The 21,095-nt window shown below is 41.8% G+C and overlaps 2 protein-coding genes across 2 annotated transcripts; both read right to left on the minus strand.

Annotated features, from left to right (window-relative positions):
- Window positions 1-236: 236 nt before the first annotated feature.
- Window positions 237-18,282, minus strand: slc16a4 (solute carrier family 16 member 4). Its single transcript, XM_037478095.2, has 11 exons — window positions 17,974-18,282; window positions 17,755-17,832; window positions 14,563-14,695; window positions 11,300-11,426; window positions 10,998-11,130; window positions 10,729-10,872; window positions 10,365-10,526; window positions 9,577-10,236; window positions 5,801-6,012; window positions 4,579-4,672; window positions 237-2,696 (listed from the first exon to the last, which is right to left on the minus strand). The coding sequence occupies exons 4-11, from the start codon at window positions 11,408-11,410 to the stop codon at window positions 2,488-2,490; spliced, it is 1,725 nt and encodes a 574-aa protein (XP_037333992.2). The 5' UTR covers window positions 11,411-11,426; window positions 14,563-14,695; window positions 17,755-17,832; window positions 17,974-18,282; the 3' UTR covers window positions 237-2,487.
- Window positions 18,283-18,636: 354 nt separating this feature from the next.
- lamtor5 (late endosomal/lysosomal adaptor, MAPK and MTOR activator 5) lies at window positions 18,637-21,095 on the minus strand. Its single transcript, XM_037480565.2, has 4 exons — window positions 20,915-21,095; window positions 20,770-20,831; window positions 19,477-19,594; window positions 18,637-18,904 (listed from the first exon to the last, which is right to left on the minus strand). The coding sequence occupies exons 1-4, from the start codon at window positions 20,947-20,949 to the stop codon at window positions 18,844-18,846; spliced, it is 276 nt and encodes a 91-aa protein (XP_037336462.1). The 5' UTR covers window positions 20,950-21,095; the 3' UTR covers window positions 18,637-18,843.

Here is a 21,095-nt window from a genome sequence, read left to right on the forward strand (position 1 = left end):
CATAAATGCATTTGCTGCAACAGTTCATTATTACCAGCAGGTGTTTAAGACGTCTGCGGACGGGACACACAAATTATTTCAAGATATCGCTCAAATGTACAACTCCTTCAAATATCCAGATAACTAACAAGTAAAATAATCCCAAACCCAAACCTACTTAAAGCATCACATACATTTCATAAAAGATTCTTTATGGTACAAAATATTCAGTGGCCCTCCACCACAAGAGCATACCGCGTGTGAATGAAACTCGTGAGGCGAAAGAGCTTTTGTGCATGACTGTCGTTATTGAAACAATACAAAGAGCCTTGCTCAGTATTGTGAAAGTGAGACGACGGGGAATAATTTGGTACTAATTGAGGCAGCATTCTTTGCGTAGAGGCTGTCCTTTGCCACAAGAGGGCGGCGTAACAAAGCACGTTTCTGCTCTGTCCTCAGACCTCGAAAAGACAATAATGGGTGAACATTGGGATTTTAATTATATATATCGACAGTCCGAGCTATTTTCGACTAACATGAAGCTTCAAGTTGTAGGTAGGTGTCTAATGTGTCTTTGGCTGACATCACAGGAAAGTTAGTAAAGATACAACACAGTACCGTGTAAGGCAAACGGTGGTGAAAAACAAGAAATAAACTGAACACGCAAAAACAACCATCATACCCCCAAACATAAACCCCAAATAATCTTAAACTGCAATACCAATTACTGGCTGCCTGCAGGCACTGTAGAGGCTTGCCAACAGTTTTCTATCATTCCAGTTTAAATGGGAAACAGCAGCAAAAACCTCTTCGTAACACAATGAGTCAGGAGATTAACAGACATTCAAGGTAGACAAAACTAAACTCAAATCACGTACAATGGAACAAAAAACACGTCTCTTCAGCGGAGCTCATCAGCAGTCTTACTGTGATCGACATGTTTGGGAATCGCACCCGAATTGTGACCAAACAGGCTTCTTCACTCAGTGTATCTCTGCAGTTAACAGTTGAATGATGTGATGATGAGTGAGATCTATCAATGACTATCTGTGTGCATAGAAAAGTTCACAGACAATGAGCTGGGTGCGACTGTTTTCTTTTCTGCAGTAAAAAAAAAAAAAAAAAGTTGTTAAAAGGAGTGATTACTGAGCCATGCAAGAAACAAGTTTCTTGTCCGTAGGTTTGAAATAGTCACTGCTGAAGAGTTCATTTCAAAAGAAACGTGTGCTCGCTTGCAAGCAAAAATCTGATGCAAACCCTGTAAAATGTGTCAAAACGTGATAGTAGATGAAGGTATGAATAAATATGAAAGAAAAATCACATCACAATCTACGGGGAGAAACTGACAGAAAGAAATCAGAACAGAAGCACAGGCGTCCTTAATGAGCTCAACATGTTGAGGTTTGAATGTCTAGTAATGCTGGTTTAGTTAACAGGAAAGTGTGGGCAGCGTATCATCGCATAACACTCCATCCCTGTGTCTGCAATGGTCTAGTTGGGGCCAGAGGCGTTTGTGCTGAGGCGTTTGCTGCTTTTTGGCTTTGATGAGCAGGTTGCACATTACGTCACGCAGGCAGTTAAGAGGGGAAAGTTGTGGATGTCCAATCAGTGAGGATGTTAAACGGAGCCGTTGGAGGCAATACATCACTCGCTGTACTCTAACCTGACGCAGAAAGCTGAGTCAGAAGCTCGTGCGCAACGCACCCTGGTGCATAAAAGGCACGGCCGGCACGGCTCGGTGAGCTGCACAAATCAAGTTTCTCTCTCATATATCGGTGCCGCTGAGGAATTCAATTGTCTACATTTAACTGACTAGACATCCACGTGAAAGAAGCCACATTTTCACTTTAAGTGGCTGCTCAGTAACTTAATTATCCGCCATAGAGGTCAGAAGAAATATCATGCAGCATAATCACGACTTGGCCCAAAGTGCATACCAGTGAGTACAGGTTTACAGACACAGGCTTCCGTAGAAATCAATTGAGAGGTAATTCATCATGGATATGTGCTTCTGAATAAATGCCATTACAGAAACAATAGGAGGAGAATTCCTGGAGAGAGAATTTCAAGCTAAACTGCGTAGCTTTGTTTGCAGTGCTAATACCTAAATAATTGGATTCTGCAGTGAATGCAGTTTTGGTGCGTAATTGGAGAATTGTTATGATTGCAAAGCAGCTAGCATTAAAATATGTCGGATGAGTTATATTCTTAGTTTCGGGGGCATCTTTCTCTGATAAGAACAAGAATAAGTAGTAAATATTCAGCAGAACACTACAGTTTTGGCTCTTTAATAGTTCAACATAAACATATATCTGCCGCCGCCCCCACCGTTGCATGTTCTCAGACGTTACCGGGGGTTTCCCCTCAGCCCGCGGTTCACTCCCGCTGAAATGAAGGGTCACTTGGGTCCGCGCTTTAAGCTCGAGTCCGAGGTCCAAGGCATGCAAGCCCACGACAAGTTGTGAGCATGCTGGTTCAGGATCGAAGGCCTTTCCCTGGGTTTCATTCCTACACAGCGCCGTTCTGCAGGCGGTCGGGGGTGAAGCAGCCGTTGGTCTTACAGCTGCTTTCTGCTGTCTTGGTCCGGGTCACTTTGTTCTTGGCCTTCCAGCGCTGAGCCAGCGGCTCCAGGAACAGAGAGACAGAGGAGAGCAGATAGCAGAGCCCGGCCAAGTAGAAAGAGCAGTCGTATGTCTGAGTGTAGTCGTACAGGAAGCCTGCAAAACACAGAAATAGTAACACTTATATATACTGTATATATATATATATATCTGTCTCGGTGTTGAATTTACACAGCAGGTTTCATTTGGAGCAATGCCTTTAATAATTTATCATGTAGACACAAGCTGAGGAAGCCTGCTGGAAGTGTTGCTCTGGGGATTTCATGCTGTAATTGAAACTTGAAATGAACATGAACACAATGAGTGGGTCTAAAATGACATAAATAAAATGACAATTGTAATGTAATTTCTTACATTTCTGTGCTCTATTTTGTGTGGAAACAGTGGAATTATGTTTTTTACGACCCTGAAAAACACTATAATGAATAATAAGTAATAATAATAATAATGATTCGTACATTTTTCTAATTGTTATCTGTGTGAATTCCCTTGTATGCAAGTTAGATTTGCAAATGAGTTTGTTCTGTAAAAATGATACATGTGAAGTAAGTACAGTTTAGAAAGTGCTACACAACAAAAAAAATACATAGAAAGTTTACCAAGGTAAAACTTGCTTGACTTTAGTATAGGTATAGATATTTAAGATAAATGTAATTCCATATTGTCAAAAATGGAATGACAAATATTAGACATGTTACAGTATTGTTAACCAAAAAAGTATACTAAAAACAGTGTACTGTACAATGTACCATAAAAATATGTGATAAAAAGTTGTATTATGGCACAAAATGTGTTTTTTTTGTAATTAAAGCTCATAGTAGAAATAATTGAGGACAAACGTACCAATGTTAAGCTATTAGTTTCAAGTAGAAGTAGTAGTTTAAAATGTATAAAGTGAACCATTCACGTTTTTAGTTTAACACATTCTCTATATGTCTAAATTACAAAATGATCAGAGGTCACTTTTGACGTGTGACTCGGGTGTAAACAATACTGACCTTTCACTAGACAGAAAAGTGTGACTGGTCCAGACAACAAGCAGGTACGACTAACCTATAGCTGATGCTGAGATAAATTATTGCACAGTTAGCAATCCGGAAGAACTGGATATGACAACAATGTTTTCATAAGGAAGGACCTTAATTTGCCTTAGGTTTGTTTCTTAGTGGAACAGCAGGGATGGTAAACAGAGCCACATGCTATTTCCATACATGCCGAAAGGGGGTCATTAGTCATATTTCAACACTGAAACCCATATGCTCCTTTGAAGGGACTGCTCAACTCAGTTTACTTGCTCCATGTCAATGGGTTCAAGGGAACCCACATGTTCAACGTGGGCCACACTAAGCGAGTATGTTGTGCAAGCTGCAAGCAAGTGTCAGTCTTGTTTGGATAAAAACTGGTTTAGTTTGCAGCCACATATAGTCCATGCTTTTACGCAGATTATTCTATTTTTGATCCTTGTCCTGACTGACTTAGTTATTTCACAACCTGTTGTAGGGACAGAAACTGTAATAAACAGGTTCCTCTAAGACTTAACAAAGACCACCTGTGATCAGTTACGGAGAGTGACTCAAACCCCTGCCATGAACACAACCCTGTTGTTCTACTTAACGCACTTCAAGGCGAGACGACATGACCAAGCCCCTTTTTGTATGAATTTTCTTTTTTATACCAAGCCAAAAGTCTCAGAGGGAACTATACGCAGTGTGTTCAGTGTTCACTCTCCATAAGGACTGCATGCACACAGACAAGAGGGAACACTTGAGGCTCATATTTCCTTGCAGTGCCTTCAACAACGTCCATTCGCACACTTATAGTTTGACACTTTAATGGACTGAAGCACACAAACACACATGTGTGAACTATGTTATCCTCACTTCGCCCTCTGTGCAACAGATCAATTCAGGACAGTAACAATAGAAAAATGGGTCAGCACATGTTTGACTAAAGGCTTTCCAGGACTTGATCCTCTCACCTGCCAAAGGAGGTCCTGTCAGGCAACCCAGGCCGACGAAGAACATAGAGAAGCCCATGGAGTTGTTGAGTTTCTCTGACCCCACAAGATCGACCTGGCAAAATATGGAAAGAAAGGTGTTTTGGCTGCATTTCAAACCCTACGCAAATAGCATGTTCTTCATCTAACCACCACGTTGTAACAGTTTTAGTTCAACGTCAGTTTTAAAATATCTGCGTGTTGACACAGCAAAAAATAGCAAGAAAACCTGCTTCCAGAAGTGGACTAAAAACCATATAAACAAAAAAGCAAGGTAAGAATGTGGATATAGTGGAGGTCTACATTTGACTGGTAAATTTGTGAAACATGCACATAATCCTTGCCTCTGGAAGCTTCTCGTTGGCAACAGTTTGACGAGGAAGCAGCACTCTAACTAGACCCGTCACTCCATACGGGAGTTGCAACACGATCCAGGAATTGTGTACTGAATGTTTTTGGTGGAGAGACCTTTTTGTTTAAACTTTAAATTACTTTAAATGCACATGTCTCTCAGAAAAATACCAAGTGAAGGTCATGAGATAACATCACATCAACAAACAAGGTGAGAGGAAGCAGGCAGAGGAGACTTGTTTGAATGTTTTTTCCTACTAATCGCAAGTATTCAGGCCCAGATTCATGTCCTACCCTTTGAGACAAGGAAAATCCCAACACATAAATTCCTAAAGTTTTTGTTCTCATTCTCACCCATTAAGTCGAAGTTTGCTTCAAGGATCATTTTCTATATCAGTGTGTGACACAACGATGTAACGAAGCCACAATTCCCAACAATATAGTGTGTGATTCAATTAGAGAGTCAGTGATTACTGTAAGGGTCTTTCTTGGTAAATTAACTACTGACATTAGCAGGATTCTCTGAAAAGTCAAATTATATTGACATGGGTGATGTGGAATATATATATATATATATTCCACATCACCCAGCGTCTGCAGTAAGAGACGCACACACAGTCCGTGGGCCCGAGACCTTCGGTTTTGCAGTCATCGTTGGGCTTGGCCTTTAAAACTGAGCATTTAGTCTTGTCTGATTATTTATTATTCATCAATCCATAATCTGGGAGCCCATATTAGAATTCTTCCTAGTGCATTACATGCAAAATATGACAAAAGCTACTACAAGGCTCCCTTCACAGGTCGGTTCTAACAAAAGCATAGCAGTCGTGTTTCAATAGTGGGATCTCCTTACTAGAACGGGGAGGAGAAGGGCCATGTATCCACCGCAGAAGACTGCAAAGAAGACGGCGTAAACCATCAGCAGGAAGTAAGAGGTTGCCAGTGGGGAGAGCAGGTTGACCAGGCCACAGAGGATCAGGTAGGCCTTGTGGTAGTGGTATTTATGGAACAGGTTCCTGTCTGTCACCCAGCCTGAGGCCAGCTGGGCGATGGTCTCTGTGATTCCTGCAACCAAGGCAAACAAGGTCAGGGTTCGCAATATCAAAGCAAAAGTACAAGATTAAGATGAATGTTGAAAAACGAGACTTCATTATAAACTCATCGGCTTACTTTTTTCTAGGCTTTGATTGCCTATTTTTCCGTTTTTAAAACTCCTTGGAAAACATTACTGATAAATCTAATCATCATGGTTAAAGAAAGTAAAGGAAGATATTCCTCACTGTTTCTTTAAGGAGTGAGTAAGAGAAGAGAGGCAGACTAGGGAATTCATACAATAAAATATTCAGGTATAAGCTGCTCTTTGGTGATGGAGCTTTTGATGGGATCCAAAAAACAAAGCATCACAGCTCTCTAAACCTTTTGACAAAACCTCTTCAATAATCAGGAAGCTTAACGTTTTGACATTTACAAAAGAGATCCACTCTACAGCTGAGTAATTAACTGAATAAAGCAGATTGATTGTTAAGCACTAGGAAAAAATGTAATACCACAAGGCAAATTTCCTGAGAGTTTCTTTTGTGAATTGGATGCAATAATGAGTCGGATCCCTGAAATTAAAAAAAATTAAAAGAAAACACCAGCCTGAACAGTACCCTTCCATGCAGATAGTTAGAGCCAGGCGGAAATATCAGTTGGATGGATGCATGCCATGACATTTTATGAAGACATTGATGGTTCCCAGATAGTGAACCCGGATAACTTTGGTGATACCTGCCTCCTACGAAAGTGTCACCACCTGGTACATTTTGTTTTCGGTGAAGTATATATTGACAACTATTGAATGGATTACCATAAAATGTGGTCCTTTAAAAAAAAATCATGCAGTTTTTGTCTGAGATAACAGTGTGGAGGCAGTGTGTGTGAGTGTGTGTGTCTATGTGTGTGTTTGTTTGCGTGTGCTTATAGGTGGGACAACTAAACTACAAAGGTCTACAAAGGACGGAATTAATAACAAATCTACTTTGAGTGCCGGTTGTTGCTGTCCTCTAAAGACAGAATACTACCACAAACAAGATTAGCATCTGTTAATATCTGTATCACACTTGCAACACCAAGGGAAACTACTCGCAGTCCGGCCCTTCTGATTGATTGTTTGCTCCAGTGGGGTATGATGACTGGGCAGATATGTGCTCTTCTCTGCTGAGGTCAACTGGAACGCGATCGGCAGTGCGGAAGCTGCAGGGGTGTATTGACCGCCGCAGGAATAGCTACAAGGAGGCAGCGCTGAGCCATTGATCAATGAAACAAACTGGTTCTGTGCAGATCAGTCACCGGCCCTTTGCTCAGCCTCTGCACCAACAACTGCACAGCCTGCAGCCACTGACACGGAAACAGGTGCATGTTCTGCTGAATATGGATGAGTTAGGATAAGTTACCAAGTTAAGAATAAAGATCTATCTGGGTTGTGTATAATGGTTAAATAAATCTCCATAAATCAACAAGTGGATGGAATAAGAGATGCGGAGTTACATCTTCACTGTTCAAGGCTTTGACTAATAAGTAACAAACACAATGCCTTGTCAGTGAAAACCTCTACCTTCGTTACATAAGACACTCAAGAGCCTTTCTCTCTTCCGAGGGTAGAGAGACGACATGAGGCAGCTGTGCTATGTTTATGTGTCCTCCTCTAGTGTCCTGGGGTGTCCCTGCTTGCACACAGACAAGTTGTGACTTTGTTTGTGTGTTTTAGCCCCAGCAGGTTGTTTCAGGCCTGCAGCTGTTCTTGTTCAAATTCAGTACAATGCAGTTTAAATTTGGCCTTTCCAAGTAGCACATTGAGCCAACTGCATAAGGCACATCGTTAGTTCTCCCCTTAGTCAGGGGAGGGGGTATGACAGGTACAGAAGATGTATACTTTCTGCATGCTCCTGTGCAATAACTGACCGTCGGGAGGTTGCACGGACAGGGGCAATTCCCTCTGCTCCAAGGGGGGGGAAAACGTGTCACTAAATTAAAGCAAAGCGCTTATAAAAGACATGTTGGTTTTCCCAGCTTCTCAGAGGTGGAAGTTGGCTTGTCTTGCCTCCTCGTTTTTTTCTTACGTATTCAGACTCAGTGCTCCGAGGCAAAGGATAGGCCACTTCAGGACCGAACTCTAACGAAATTGGGAGCCCCTCTTGTCATCACGCCAACAACTTTACTCAGTTAGGTGTTGCCTAGCAACTCCAGTCACAGCTACAGTGTTGGTGGCTGAGGGTTGATGAACAGACTGACCCGGACGACAGCGGCCTTCTCTCGCTCCGCCGAGTCAATGGGCTTTTATGACGAGCGCTAGTTGGGGGAAAGAGGGACAGTGGGACACTTGGGCGATGGCTTTGTGGTGTGGCTGGCACCCCGTCTCCCTAGCTCTGTCTCTCTTTCAGCACACAGAGAGAATGTGACAGAACACGTCAAAATCAAAATAATTGGTCAGTCTTGCTGCGCGATGCCACTGTTTTTTGGCCAAAAAAACAACAATGCTGGGACTAGTTTAGGGACAAAGTCAACTGGTTTTGTCGGTTAATTTGAGTAAATCCTGTATCATTTTATCCAGCCATGTCATTTGACACCAATATTAGTTTTGGCTCAATCCCCCTGCAGTTATTTTCAGAAGGCTACGATGCTGACAAAAGGAAAAGCTGCATATTCACAGGCTATTCAACGTAAAGTATAACGTACATGTAAATGACACCAAAACAGTCCTTCAGATTATTAGGACAATCTACCCAAAAGCAGAGCCATTTGTGCATGATTCCAATAATCCAATTATAGTCCTCCGACCACTGAAAATGCTTCAACACTATATGTCATCATTCACCCAATCATACACTGGCAAGACAGGAGCTACCATTCACTGTGCCACACGCCCAGCAGCATCATTGATAGCATTCCCAGCTTGCCCAGGGAACCATGGTCATGGATCTTGGCACTCCCCTTTGCCCCCAATTATTTACAAGTCCGACAAAGCCATCATCGAGAATCCCTCGCACATGTGGGCGGTGGTCAAAATGTTAATTCTGCTTCCTTTAAATAATGGAGTGGCCCCATCAATGGGATTCTGCTGAAGCCACCCTAACCTAGCCAGTGGAACAAAGTTCAGCTTTTATGTAAGCACATCCGTTACATAAGACTGCAGAGTCTGAGCAGCTCACAAATAATTAATAGCTAAAAGTTGACTGAGTACTTTTCTTGCATCGCTTCTTCAACCCAGTCTTGAAGTAACTTGGATCTCCCTTTTCAAAATCACTGTAAAATCCCTGCTGAAAGCCACATTCGCAGACAACTGGCAGCCATCCACCCTCCGCTCAATCAGGAGTCTGTTCCCTTTTCTACAGAGCGTCCCCAAGCAGACTGCTGAATAATCCAGAAAAGGAATATTTCCTCAACCCATTTTGTAATGAGAATAGTTTGGATTAAATCCACCAGATTCAATGTTAAAACTATTAAACTGCATCAAAACAGAAAGGTATGTCAATGCTTCTATATGTAAGAAGCGAATTTGTGTTTGATCTGAAACTCAATTTATGGAAACCGTCATCGAACCGTTGAGGAGATCCAACATTTCCTGTTGGAAACTGTCGGGTTCCTCACCTGCCACAGAGATGATGAAGGAAGCATCCATAGCATTAATGCCCAGGGTTCTGGCTCGAGCAGACAGGTGGAAATAGGGGATGAAGTAGGCCAACTGGCTGAAGACCAAGGACCAAGTGTAGATACAAAAGAATGGGTCCTTTAGCAGGGAGAAATCCAGTACTTTGGTTTGCTTTACGGTCACCTCCCTTGGAGTGCTGGCATGCACAGGAATTCCTACAGTGGTGGACCCATTCATGCTGCCGTGGTGCTCCGATGAGATGTCTAGAGATGTGGGTTTACACTGACCCGAGTCCTGGGGCTGCTCTCCATTTACACCATTGAGGACAAGTCCGGTAAGTTCAGGATTCACCGACTGGTCATGTAGTCTTCGAGTACATTGGCCCCGAGGGTTCTCCGTATCCCCGTGAGAAGGAGAAGGAGGAAGAGGAGGGAATGGGAATGAGTCTGTTTTGGAGATGCCATTGGATACGTGAGAGGAGCCATTCAAGCAGCTCTTGGTGTATTCCTTCCCTGAGGAGCTCTTAAGGGAGGCAGAAGGGCTCTTTTGAATTGGACAAGAGTTCGGGTTTGAAACTGGAGGCTTCACATAGATTGGTCGCAGGAGCATCCCAGTGGCTACCAGATTCAGCATGAGCCCTCCAAGAATCAGCATTGCACCTGCAGGGGGACAAAGAGACCTCAGGACCATGAATGTCAACTACTTTAAAAAGGAAATACATCTGGAAACATACTTGCATACATTATACCGTTTTTGCACCAGAAATCAACAGAAATAGACTGCATACCTTGCCAAGCGTACCGGTCCAACAGCCACTGGGTCAAGGGAGCAAGGGCAAAAGTCAAACCCATACCGGAGCGCCCAATCGCATACGCTGTCGCCAACCTCCTTCGGAAGTACAGCGCTGTTACAACTGAGAAGGATTGGTAAAGTAGTGCAAAACCAATTCCTAAGGAGAATGAAGAAGAGTATCACTATCAGACACGGTGTCTTCAACAGGAACATGTTAGGAAAAGAGAAAAAATGTATCTAGATGGACTGCAGGAGTTGTCCGCCTGTAGAGGATACGTTGGATGGCTTTGTGGTTTCACAGTTATTAGCAAGTTTGGGACTAATTGAGATATTTTGGCCTTCCACAAATGTGTACTTACCGACTATGACTCCCATGCTCACGTAGAGGTATACCACATTGTTGGCAAAAATACTGATGATGAACCCTCCACTGACCAGCACCGCCCCAGCAATGGAGGTCACCCTGGTTCCTAGCTTGGCACAGGCTACAGAGGCAATGGGCGCTGGAGAAGAAGCACAAAGATCTAAACTCACTTTGCAATCCTATGGTGTTCATGAGTAGAATATAAAATATAATTGTCTTCAAATAAGTGTTTAAATTGAATGGTGGCTTTATTCTGTTACAAACCTCCCGACAGACGTAAGCTGGACATGATGGAACCAATCCAGCTGATGCTTTCTGATGAGCCTCCAAACTCATCTTGGAAAGCCACAAAGAAGATGCCAAAACTCTTTAGTGTTCCCATCACCAGGACGTTTACCTGGAGGGACACACACACACCAACAAGCACACACACACACACACAAATGGGAGAGAGATGAGATCAGTGCAAACTAAGAGTGTGTGAGATAGATACATACATTTTTATATTATGTAATAGTTGCACGTTGAGATGTGACAGAGATCATAAACAGCTGAGGCGCACATACCAGGAAACAATGCAGCACCACCATCCAGCCCCAACCTCCATCTGGAGGATCCTCATAATTGATTTCTTTAGCTTTCTCCTTCTTTGAGGCATCCTTCCTGAACAGGTTCATGGCTGCCTTTGTTTAACTGCGGGAAGCGGGGAAAAAGTCATTAAAACATCACTTCACAATTTCATAGGTTGCGTGATCAGAGACATTCACATATTCTAGCATAACAAGCAGGATCCTTCTTTAAAACAACCAGGATTCTTTTCTAGGTATTTTATTTATTTGTTTTTTATTAAAGTGCCTTTACTTCAACCAACTTAACATAAACTGTGGGCTAACATGTTAAAAAAGTATTTTTCCCCTTTCATGACCTTTGACATGAATCTCTTATGACCCTGAAGGATCGTGAAAGGACCGTAGACCGGACAGTAGACAGGAATACTGTATTGACTTGTTAAGTCATTGAGTTACAGTGCAACAAAACAAAGTTAATTTTCCACCTCCTTTTCTCTTATTACATATTCTGCACTAGACTCAATGTCTCAGCAGTGTTTTCATTAAGTCCAAACGTTCAATCATTTGTATCACAAGGCTTATTGACAGCACGTAACATGGCTTTGGCATCGGGGGCTACATTTTAGGTTGTTGGTGAGGAAATTGGTGATATTTTATAGCTGTATGTGGTTTAATCCTTTAAGCGCCGGAATTTGGTAGAGGGCAGTCAAATGGGGGGATAATCAATTATGATGAGGAACGGCGAGCAAGTTGTACTGCAGTTTATCTTAGTGCTACCAACATTGATTTAGTTTAAGCCTCTCTTTGACCTTGGAGTGGTCAAAGTGACATAATAAAAAATCTATATCTGTAAAAAAAAAGGTAAGAATATTAATTAGGGAATATCAAGTATCATTAAGAATTTAAATGTATCTTCACATGTATTTGTTTTATATGTTATATATGTACACACGTGGACTAGTGCTTTGAGAGGGGTTATCTTCAGTCTAGCAGGCTGCTAGTCTACTTTATAACACGGCACCATCACCACACTACGCATTGACAAGTCGTATGTTGTAGTGAAGATATGAATGCAACTCATAAGGATCAAGTAAAGTCAACAAGTACTGTGTTTCCCATATAACGAAAAAATACACATTATCACTATTCTGCTACCTGTGTCATAAATCATTTTGATTGAAGTATATCAGATCCAATAATGACCATCGACCAGGACACTTAATGAAACCTGAAGAAATCAAGTTGTGACATGACTTTCTAGCCTCACATGCTGGAAAGCAAAGAGGCCTTGAACAGAGTAGAGGGAGAAGGTGCAGGAAACCTGGGTTTGTCACCAGTCCTTTGTAGCCAGCATCGGCAACTCAGTCCGACTAAGACATGTATAAGAAGCAGAGAGCACAGAGCGGATTAAAGGGGGAATGAATTGGGCCAGTGTACTTGTGAGGAAAGTATTTCTCCCCCATGTGCTGTGCAGAGGTTTTCTTCAGAGTTCGGTTAAGTGCCTGTTTGTGAATGTGCCGGGCGTCTCAGGGCTTGAGCCATGTGGGATTGGGGATCAGAGCATTGTAGTGGGGTATTATAGTTTTTTTCTCCGTAGTCTTGGTACATTTATAAAACCATCCTTATCAATGGCAAAAAAGTGCATCTCTTTTCAATAATTCCTACAAATGGCACCATGCAATGGATGCCCAAGTCCTTAGTTCATCTATCAAAAGTAAATATTAGTAGCAACGAACATGTTGTGCCACGAGAATGACAAGTCATTGTGTCATTCCTTAGCAACAAGATAGTCAGAATGCTTCGCCATGTTGTCAATATAAGAGTGGGCTAATCCATGAAGTATTGCCCAGTATTGTCTTTAAAACACGCTTGACGGATTACAGTACCAGTCTTGGGAAAGGTATGTTTGGTACTGTATGTCAACTGGTTCAACCGTTTTGCATCTGACTAATGACTGGGTATTTTAAAACTACTGAACAGAGAACCAGTACAATGCATTTTGATCAACGTGACATAAGCAGTTCATAATGTAGGAAACAGCAACTAATGTTACTGCATATTTTCACCCTGAGATTCTTTCTCCAAGTTTTACATTCCTCTCCTAGTGTAATATAAGAATTTTTGTAAGGTTAATGTGAATAATGTCCAAATTTTCTAAATCTGTCCCTATATGACATATACAGCCTTTGCGCTCAAAGCTTATTTACAAGTCCAGGTCGGCGGATGAAGACTGATCGAATTGAAAAGGTCTTAAAGGGGCCCTGCGGAGTTCTTGAAAACAAAAGTTGCATTATGTTTTACTGACTTTGCAGTTGTGCATTTGTATCCTTCAAGTCTAAGAAGTGTGTAGGGAACATTTCCTTTCTCATACCACGTGTTTGAAAGCACGCGTTGTTTAAACCAGTTTGAAAGCTTAATAAAGCTGAAGCGGTAGTTCTGGGAGGAAGACTCTCTTTTCACAGCGGGTCAATAGGTATGGCTGGCATCTTAGCTGTTTGCAAACAGTGAAGGGGGCAGGGGAGGCTGGTTTCCACCAGTAACAAACACCCAACCAGAAGCAGCTATGGGTCGGTCTATCAATATTAACATTGCTGTCAAACTTTTTAAGGAGTGATCTCGGCGGGTCCTGTCAGCTGTCATTTCAGGTCGGACCGGACGCAACCCTCCTCCACCTACATTTCAAGGAAATTGTTGAAATCCTGCCTTGAGCATGCTAGACAGGCTCCATGGCACTGCAAGAGGTTGCAAAGCAACAAAAGCTGTAAAGGTAAGCTTAGGAATTGATTAAGAAATGTGGGAAACACAAATGTGGGGTGTCCTGGGGGCTGTGGGTTTGGGGTGCATACCGCATGGCACCAACATCCTTTCCCTTAACATATTGTTGTGTTTTCATGTAATAAATCAATCCCCATTAGCTATATGGCTCATTAATGTCCTCACTTTCAACTGGTTGGAAGTCCCAGCTATGTCGCACCACATCTGTCAGTGAAGGTACAAACTTCTGCATTGTGTATGGGAAGAACTTGCTGATCCATCCAACAGCAGCAGGAGCAGTGACCAGGACACAATCATTAATATGTTCCTCGTCCTGGAAACGCTACAACAACAGCAAAACCCTAACACGTCGACCACGTTCTACATACCGTAGGTACCAAGTAACTAAGTGTAACAAGGGAGAAACCCATCTATGGTCACTGGTCAGCAGCAGCAGCAGCAGCAGCACATGATAATAGTCATTCTTAACTGGCTTATTGAGTTACCTGTTAATGCAGATTTGGTAGAATGCCTGAAGCCTCTGGAGATGGAGATTAAACTCAGGACTCTCCGAGTGTCATCCTCACGTTGGTTGAGGGGCACTTGTAACTATGGTTGCAACAAGATTATTTTTTACACCTGCAACAAGGAGTGGACCGTAATGAGATACAAGTATACATACACCATATAAATACACAATTGATGAAAGCAGCGACATAAATAGCTCTATCTACACAACAATTTAAATACTATTTGGTGCCGATCCCTCTTCTTGGTATAACATTTCACAGTATCTTTTAAAATGAATTATCTGGGAAGCACACTTTTTTTTTAATGGGAAGTGAAGACACACCCTTCTCAATGCTAATAAGATGAAGAAAAGCTATTAGACAAAGATAACTATTTGACAGCGTAGTCAACAAGAGTCAGCCGTGCCTTTTACAGCCGAGAGGAGGGGGCGGTACAGAGATATGAGGGGACACCTTCATCAGTCAAATCTAATCAATTTTGTGGCGGAGGCATTTGATTTGATCACAGTAATCAGGTTGTTATGCTCTTTGGTTTGTTTTAATCAGGAAAGTGATTAAAATAGTAAACAAGGTTTTGCACCAATACAAAATAGGGGGTCGGAAATATGCTGCTGAACTTTGGCTGAATGGTGAGGTGGCCTACTCAGTGTTGAATTCTGGCAGTCTGTTGTGGTGAGATTGAATTGATGGCGAGCATTAGTATCCGTATTGACATGCAAGTACAAGTAATGTTGAGACTGAAGCAGCCAATAACACGGAAACCCATTTGCTCTCCAGTGAATACATCCTCTTAAAAAAAAAAGGTGGCCAGACCAGGTCATATCTGCTGTACAAGCAGCATATCTAACAAACATTACCGAAAATTGATGGAGCAAGAAAAAGAAATCAAAGAACTTGAGACAGAAATGTACCTCAATGATACAAATGAATACCGATTTGAAGTGCTTAACCGCCTTGGAGTAGGCAACTCCTTCCTTAGTTGGATCAAACTACATCATGACTCAGGTGCTTCAGTAATGACCAAATATATGGTATCAAAACATCTCTCTCTCTCTGTAGAGGCATCACATGTCCCTTTTCTCCTCTTGTTTTTGTCCTGGCCATTGAACCTCTGGCAATGGAATTTAGAGGCAGTAGTGAGATAACTAGTGTCACAATTAATGATGCTAAGAATAAAATAGGGTTATTTGCTGATGATATAGTGCTCGTTCTGACAGACTTGAAACCATCTAAAACCTTGTTTTTAAGTTGAATAGAAACATATGGTAACTTCTCAGGTTATAAGGTTAGTGCTGAGGGATAAACTCTAAATCACTAAATACACCATTTAGGAATATTGTGGACACCTTCAGACACCTCTGTGATAAAATAGCGCCTCCCATAGAATCCATGGTACTCACTAACCATAACCCTGTGACTGAGTCATCACTTCCATAACTGGATGTATTAATATTCTGTAGATGAATATTCTTCCTAAATGCCTGTACCTTTTTCAATCCATCCAACTCGCTCCTCCTTCTAATTTCTTTATTAAAATGAAACAGCTTTTTGTAATTACATTTGGAACAATAGACGGTCAAGACTGCGCATGACCTTGTTATATACCATGTGACAGAGCTGGGTTAAAACTCCCCAACCTCCAGGGATACCATTGGGCTGCCCAAATAGGACGAGCTGCCTCATATTTGGTTTGAACACCACTTATTGTTGCACTGGATAAGGATGGAACTTCCAAACCCCCCCTCTATGTCTACCTCTATTAAGCGAACTTAACACTTTAAAGAAGCGCACTGCAAACCCCTTTGTTAAAAAAAAACCACTGACAGTATACTCACATATTCGGGGGACACTTTGCAAAGTTTAGCATAGCTACAAACCATGTTTTCAGATAAGAAGCTTCATAACACAGACAAATCTTCCCTCTCTAAATTCTTTAGAAAAGATAGCTCTCAGCCATTATGGATCCGCTGGTCTGAAGTTTCCTCTGACTATCATTGCTGCAGGAAAAGAATCCTTAGATGACAAAAGGCTCGCGTGGTGCTCAGCCCCGAATGAAGAAATCGCTGTAGAAGGGTGGCGGGACACGTGTCTACAGCGGCAAGTCCAAACAATAAGCTCAAGGTTCACCCTTCTCCAGTATAAATGGGTGATGAGAACATACATTGCATCGCATGTACCCCAATACACCGGGTGATAAATGTGGTAAACATAAAGGTAGCTTGGCTCACTGCCACTGGAAATGAACCCTCATTCAAGATTCCTGGAAAGAGATTATTACAATCTGTCTGTATCAAACAACAACTTCCATTATGTCCAAAAATTGTACTTATAACAATAGCAAAAAGAAGATGGTTGCATTTTCTCTTCTTGAAGCTAAACATAAAATTGCAATGGCTTGAAGATCTGTTCACAGGCCTATACAGCATTGGATAGGGGGACTACTCCAGTGCCTCTCCCTATAGAAACTTACACATAGATAAAGTAGATAAAGGGAAATATAACATCTACAAAGACTTGGAGCTTCTTTAAGGAGTTCCTCGAGGGAGATTGTGTTGTAACCCTGCTGCCTACCGTTAAGGAAGCATTCTATTTGTGGGGCATAATAAGTATCTATCTGTGCATGTACATATCAGTCACGCTCTACTGCTATTTTTATTTCCGTCTCTTCTGAGAAACAGTCAGTAACCCCGCAACTACAAATCATGCCTCTGATATTTCTATTTGAAATATTTGCCTATATTTACTTTCATCTGCACTTTCTAATGTGCCTTGTTTATGTTTTTTTCTGTAATGTGGAAAAAATATATACAAATATTTGTCCAAAAAAAAAATGTGTAAGACCTGGACCACAGAGCAATAGCAGAGTTTTTTGAGGCTCTGCATTGCAGTGAAGTGTAGGAGAACTGTTGCTCTAAAAATAGATAATAGTTTGCATTAGTCTGGCTGTTAAAATGAGTCCCCATAACTCTCCCGTGTGTTATTTCCTTTAGATCATAATGTCTGCCTGCTTAGTTCATCAATCAAGATAGAGTTTCACTGCCTCGAACCATCCGACCAAAGCCTTACACCTTCTGCATGGAGTTAAGCCCCGAGTGTTTCCCTGAAAGCTTTGGTCTTAGTCCACGCACACACACACTCGTATGATTGCAGAAGGAAAACCGGTCCTACCGTGTGTGGCTGTGAGCTGGTTATCTTTACTCCACAGCCCTGTTGCATTGTGGCCCTCGCCCAACTCAACTTTGCAAACTGAGGAGAAAAGTTTACATTGTAACTTAGGTCTGATTTGTCCAGGGAGGATGCGGTTGTTACAACAAAACAAAAAAACATTATAGTCAAAAGTTTTACTTGTATTTATAACATTGTCTTGTGCGTGCAATGAGTCCATACCTGAAATATCCTTCAGTCCTCGACGCGGTGCTGCCCCAATATTCAATTAGTTCAATTTGACGCGTAATTTGGTGTCTTCTCGCCCCGGGTTTGTGAGTCCCAGAAGGATGTGCGCATCGCCGAGGAGGGACTTTTTGACAGAGAGGGACTGCTGCGGGACCTTTTCCTCTGAGGATGAACGTGCCATAACTTTGCCTTTTACGCGCGAGTCTCTCCCGAGTTGCTTCTCACATCGCAGCCTCAACCTCGCTCACTCCGTCGAGGAGCAAAGAGAGCCAAGTACTCACCGAGGAGAGCCACGTGACTGAGACGTAGCAGGGGACATCATCAGAGAGAGAGAGAGAGAGAGAGCGACGCCTGCTCACTGGCAGTCTGCGCCACTCAGAAGTAACGTTAACCGCTCGCGGGGTTCTCCTCCGATTGGCATTCCTCCAAAGCATACCTTCAGAGATGAGTCGCCCGGTGGGTCGTGTCAACATGCTTCTACTTGATATTTGCGTAAAATCTACAGAAAATGCATCGCGTGGCTACAATACAGCCAGCAGAGGAAGGAATGGAATACTTAACACAGAAAACGTCAACAACAACAAAAATGTTTTTCTTTGTGGCTTAGAGCCGTGAATTAAAGGACAAGAATGATGAAAAAGACACACAAAGCAGGTGCACGGCTGAGGCATTTTTATTAAAGCACTAGTGACAGATTGATGTACATATTCATAAATAAATTCCAAAGTGTATTTCACAGCAAGTGTTAGGAAACTGGCATGCGTGTTGGTAAAGACATTTACTGCAGTTCAAACAGGATGCGTAATAATACTTGTGTGCCATGCATCTACATTTCTTTACATATAAAACTCCATCGCGTTGTCTTCAACACGCTATCTTGTGAACTGCTACCGTGATGTTGCCATGACTCCTCACCAGAATGTTTCTACAAAACAAGTAAACAAATTCAATTTAGTGAGACTAACATTCACCCGGTGAAGAAGAACTATTGTTAATATTATTCAGTATGCTATAGTTTTGACTTATCAATTATCACGTCTGTCATTCAACTCCATTGAATACAATGCAGTTTGGCTGTTTATTGTAGGACTGTTCAGTACTATAACCTTTATACCAATTATCTAAGCCTGCATTAATATTGTTGGTGATTTTATAAAAGAAAGGATAACAGTAAGTGAATATTGGTTTTAGTTAGTAACCGGTCACGACCCTTAAACCAGAAGATGTTGTGCAAACTCCAGAAGGTGGCAGTACAGTTGTGCAAATGAAAGCTCAACTCCTTTGCCAAGACTTGTTGCTCGGTCTGAATGACAAACAATGGTCCCTCAGTCTTTGACGTTGGATGTCTTTCAAAAATGTGTGTCCCCAGGCTTTATTGATCTCCATGCTTGTTAATCAAAACCACTGTAGTCAGCACCCTTAAATTCACTGATATAAAAATAAAGGAGGATATATAAAGCGGTTAAGCAGAAAACACAATGTTGTGTAGACACTCACCCTGACTCAGACTCCAAGCACACTGTTGGACTATCTGTCGGGTCTTTGATGAGAGCTGCAGCTTGTTTGGCCAAAACTGACACAACGCCGCCATGTTCATCAGACAGGGAGCCACGGCCTGCGCATTAGGAAAGTTAAAAAATAGAGTTTAATCGCAAGGAAAACACTTTTAAGAAAGTAATGATCCATCTGTTCAAGGTGACTATACTATAAGCCTGTATTTTGTGACGCGATTTGCTCCCCTCGAAGGAACTCTTTGACATTTTGGCACGGCCATTCAAATCTCTGTGAAATCACAATTTTGTAATCAAACCAATGAGATACAACCAGGTAAACAACCTGGGCAAGACAACATTAAATTTCTCATTTTTATTATGATTAAATTGGCCCGAAACAAAAAACTCAGACAGAAGGCTTCCTAAACTGATGCAACTTCAATTAAGTAAATTATATTGTGTTTACAATGGAGTTGGCAAAAATTAGATCCTTCTATGCCACACTTTGCTATTATTTATTAGTAGCATGGATTCTTAGCATATTGATTGACCATGTATGTCATTAAGCATCTATATCTCTAAACGTTGAACATTTTGTTTTTTTATTACAAACAATTATTTGATTGTGTGTATTTGAAACATTTAGAAACGTGCATTTCTGCATTTCGCCAGATTACGAAGCTGCTTTTTTTTGCACAGACCGTAAGACACGCTAAAACAATAGAGGGACACATGTAACTTAAACATCAACACATTGGTCAAATGCCCCGTTTCCGGCTTTATGAGCAAATACAGAATCCCTTGGTGTTCATTTCTAGAGCCTCGCATTAAGACATACACCACTTTATTTAAGACGCTGCGCTACTTGAAGTGCCAGATTCTCAATAAGTTAACTTCAAGTTAAAAAACAAACATGTACGGCAAACGCATGGTCACTAAGATACTCATTTACATGGAGTTTGCAGGAGGAGGAGCAGGTCCGTGTCGCTACATACCAACTGAGATCGGCTTGTGCCCTTCTGAAAAAGGATCTTACCACCGACCACAGATGTTGTCATGGCGGTGTTGCTACCGGGAAAAGCCTCATGACAATTTCCCAGAGCAAAACATGACGCCTCCAAACTGCCTTTTTGCTTTGACAACGCTCCAAACCATATCACGTTTACTACCATACTTACCAGAACACCGGACAATATACAGATTGGAATTTCTTTTTTTTTGCAAATATTCAAATGTATGTTCTAAATATGCATTAAACAGACATCAATCTAGGATAGAACAAGCTGTGTTTTCTTACTGCCCAGATTGTGTCCTTGTTGATCCGTGCAGAGCACTCCGACAACTGCTGGGTTCTTCATGCTGCCAACGACACAAACCAACAGCGTTCAGCCATCTTCACATGGTCCGAACAGTTAAAATATCACAGTCTGGTTTGAACTTACGTGTCATCCAGATGCTGCTCAAGGGTCGACTCCATTATTATCAAGCCTTAATAACTGCAAAAGTCACGTATTGTTATGTATAAAAGACGGTTTGTTTTTGTAGCTTACTTCCTCATACTTCCGAAATTGTCATGTGATCGTCGGGTGCACTACGGGTCGCTGTGAGGACAAAACTAGGCGA

Source organism: Pungitius pungitius, chromosome 1 (genome assembly GCF_949316345.1).
Source record: "Pungitius pungitius chromosome 1, fPunPun2.1, whole genome shotgun sequence".
NCBI lineage: Eukaryota > Metazoa > Chordata > Actinopteri > Perciformes > Gasterosteidae > Pungitius > Pungitius pungitius.

What these genes read in the sequence shown, in the direction of transcription:
- slc16a4 (XM_037478095.2), bottom strand. Translation starts at nt 11,410, where the DNA reads ATGAACCTGTTCAGGAAGGATGCCTCAAAGAAGGAGAAAGCTAAAGAA. An exon ending in CAGCTTACGTCTGTCGGGAG is followed by an intron (nt 10,873 to 10,997) that starts GTTTGTAACAGA and finishes CTTCTTCTCCAG; the next exon opens with CGCCCATTGCCTCTGTAGCC. An exon ending in CCCTTCTCCTCCCCGTTCTA is followed by an intron (nt 4,673 to 5,800) that starts GTAAGGAGATCC and finishes ATATTTTGCCAG; the next exon opens with GTCGATCTTGTGGGGTCAGA.
- lamtor5 (XM_037480565.2), bottom strand. Translation starts at nt 20,949, where the DNA reads ATGGAGTCGACCCTTGAGCAGCATCTGGATGACAC. An exon ending in ACAAGGACACAATCTGGGCA is followed by an intron (nt 19,595 to 20,769) that starts GTAAGAAAACAC and finishes CCTAATGCGCAG; the next exon opens with GCCGTGGCTCCCTGTCTGAT. An exon ending in TGCTTGGAGTCTGAGTCAGG is followed by an intron (nt 18,905 to 19,476) that starts GTGAGTGTCTAC and finishes CTTGTTTTGTAG; the next exon opens with AAACATTCTGGTGAGGAGTC.